We start from the raw sequence: 1,630 nt of genomic DNA, 5'->3' as shown, positions 1-1,630 counted from the left end.
CCTGACCCAGGCCTCCTTCATCCCTCTGCTACCAGGACTGAGGAAGCCGGTGTCTGGGATCTGGGCAGAATCCAAACTGGCCCTGGTGCGCTGTGTGTGTGTGTGTGTGTGTGTGTGTGTGTGTGTGACATCAAAGTACCGAGAGGTCCCTGAAGACCTCTCAACCCACGTGCCTCTCGTTCCCTCTGGGCCGCAAACCCTGCTTTCAGCAGCCTCTGCTTCTGGTTATTAGCTCAGGGCCCCTTCACTTCCCTGCCCTACCATTCCTCCAGGTCTTTCCTCCACAGCTTTTCCTGACCCAGGCCTCCTTCATCCCTCTGCTACCGGGATGAGGAAGCCGGTGTCTGGGATCTGGGCAGGATCCAAAGTGGCCCTGGTGCGCGCGCGTGTGTGCGTGTGTGTGCGTGTGTGTGTGTGTGTGTGTGTGTGTGTGACATCAAAGTACCAAGAGGTCCCTGAAGACCTCTCAACCCACGTGTCTCTCGTTCCCTCTGGGCCGCAAACCCTGCTTTCAGCAGCCTCTGCTTCTGGTTATTAGCTCAGGGCCCCTTCACTTCCCTGCCCTACCATTCCTCCAGGTCTTTCCTCCCAAGCTCGACCCTATAGTGCCTCCAAGCCCGCCCCCTCTCCCATCCCTGCCTCCCTTCCCCTATCTTTTCCCGGGACCCTGCCTCCTGGTCTGGGGCCAGGGGCGAGCAGACCCAGCCCTCTGTGACTCTCTTCCTAGCAGAGATGGGGCGGGCTCTGGAGCTCTGGCCAATGGAGGGTGGAGCCCAACAGCTGGCTCATAGCCCTGGCAGCTGCAATTGCTGGGTGGCTTAGGGATGAGGCCCAGCCCCCTGCCTCGCTTCCCTTCCCCCTGTCTCCCCTCCCTTCCCCCAGGTATAAGAGCTGAGCTCAGGTTAGCTGGCTCATCCTGTCCTGCCTCAGAGGTGTCAGCAGGTAAGGAGATCCAGAGCTTTTCACCCAAAATGGGCTGCCCCTGTCCAGAGGGCATGCTTAGACTATTCTACTCTAATCTGCCAGGGAAAGGGGCGCGGAGGGGGGGAGGGGGGAGGTCCTGGAGGCTGGTATGTGTGCCTGGAACAGAGGTGGGTGTTTGGAGGAAGAGGAAGGAGTGAAGCTAAGGTGAGGTCCAAGGGATTCTCTCTAAATGGGTTGGCCTGGGAGTTGGCCTGCAGCCTGGGTGGGGACGGGGCTTTGTGTGGAGCTGACCCCGACCCCTTAGATGAGGCCAGAGTATCTGGGGTGGAGCCAAAGGGGGTAGTTGAAAAAGAAACGCTGGGATTTCCCCTCACCTCTAGGTAGATCATGAGCCATCGGCTCCTCCGGGGCAGGCTGTAGACTACACAACTCTCAACCAAAGGACCAAGCACACCAGGCACCATGGGACAGTGTCGGTCAGCCAATGCCGAGGTGAGCCCATTCATTCCTGGCCCGTCTCTCTGTTCCCACACTCCTCTGCTTTACCCTGAGGGTCTGTGTTCCCCCACTGACCTCTGCCCTCTCGCCTTGGCCGTGGTCTACCCTCCAGACCCTGGCTCTGAGACCTGAACCCCCTTTCTGGTGCCCACGCAGGGTGATGCAGTAGGAGGCCTCCCAGGACGAGGATGCCTGGGCCACGTGCTGA

At 59.8% G+C, this 1,630-nt stretch overlaps 1 protein-coding gene across 2 annotated transcripts in view; it reads left to right on the top strand.

Annotated features, from left to right (window-relative positions):
• Nucleotides 1-833: 833 nt before the first annotated feature.
• S100A14 (S100 calcium binding protein A14) overlaps nucleotides 834-1,630 on the top strand; it is a 2,213-nt gene continuing 1,416 nt past the window's right edge. The window contains exons 1-2 of one of the 2 annotated variants that reach the window (XM_006775605.2): nucleotides 834-942; nucleotides 1,305-1,416. In XM_006775605.2, the coding sequence (XP_006775668.1) occupies nucleotides 1,387-1,416 (30 nt within the window). In that variant the 5' untranslated portion in view covers nucleotides 834-942; nucleotides 1,305-1,386. The remainder of the gene's footprint in view (nucleotides 943-1,304; nucleotides 1,417-1,630) is intronic. The other variant, XM_015571790.1, reaches the window with a different exon arrangement.

The sequence above is a fragment of the Myotis davidii genome, unplaced genomic scaffold (genome assembly GCF_000327345.1).
Source record: "Myotis davidii unplaced genomic scaffold, ASM32734v1 scaffold208, whole genome shotgun sequence".
NCBI classification, from domain to species: Eukaryota; Metazoa; Chordata; class Mammalia; order Chiroptera; family Vespertilionidae; genus Myotis; species Myotis davidii.
Note: the sequence above shows the minus strand (reverse complement) of the source record. Positions and strands in the feature narration are given on the sequence as shown.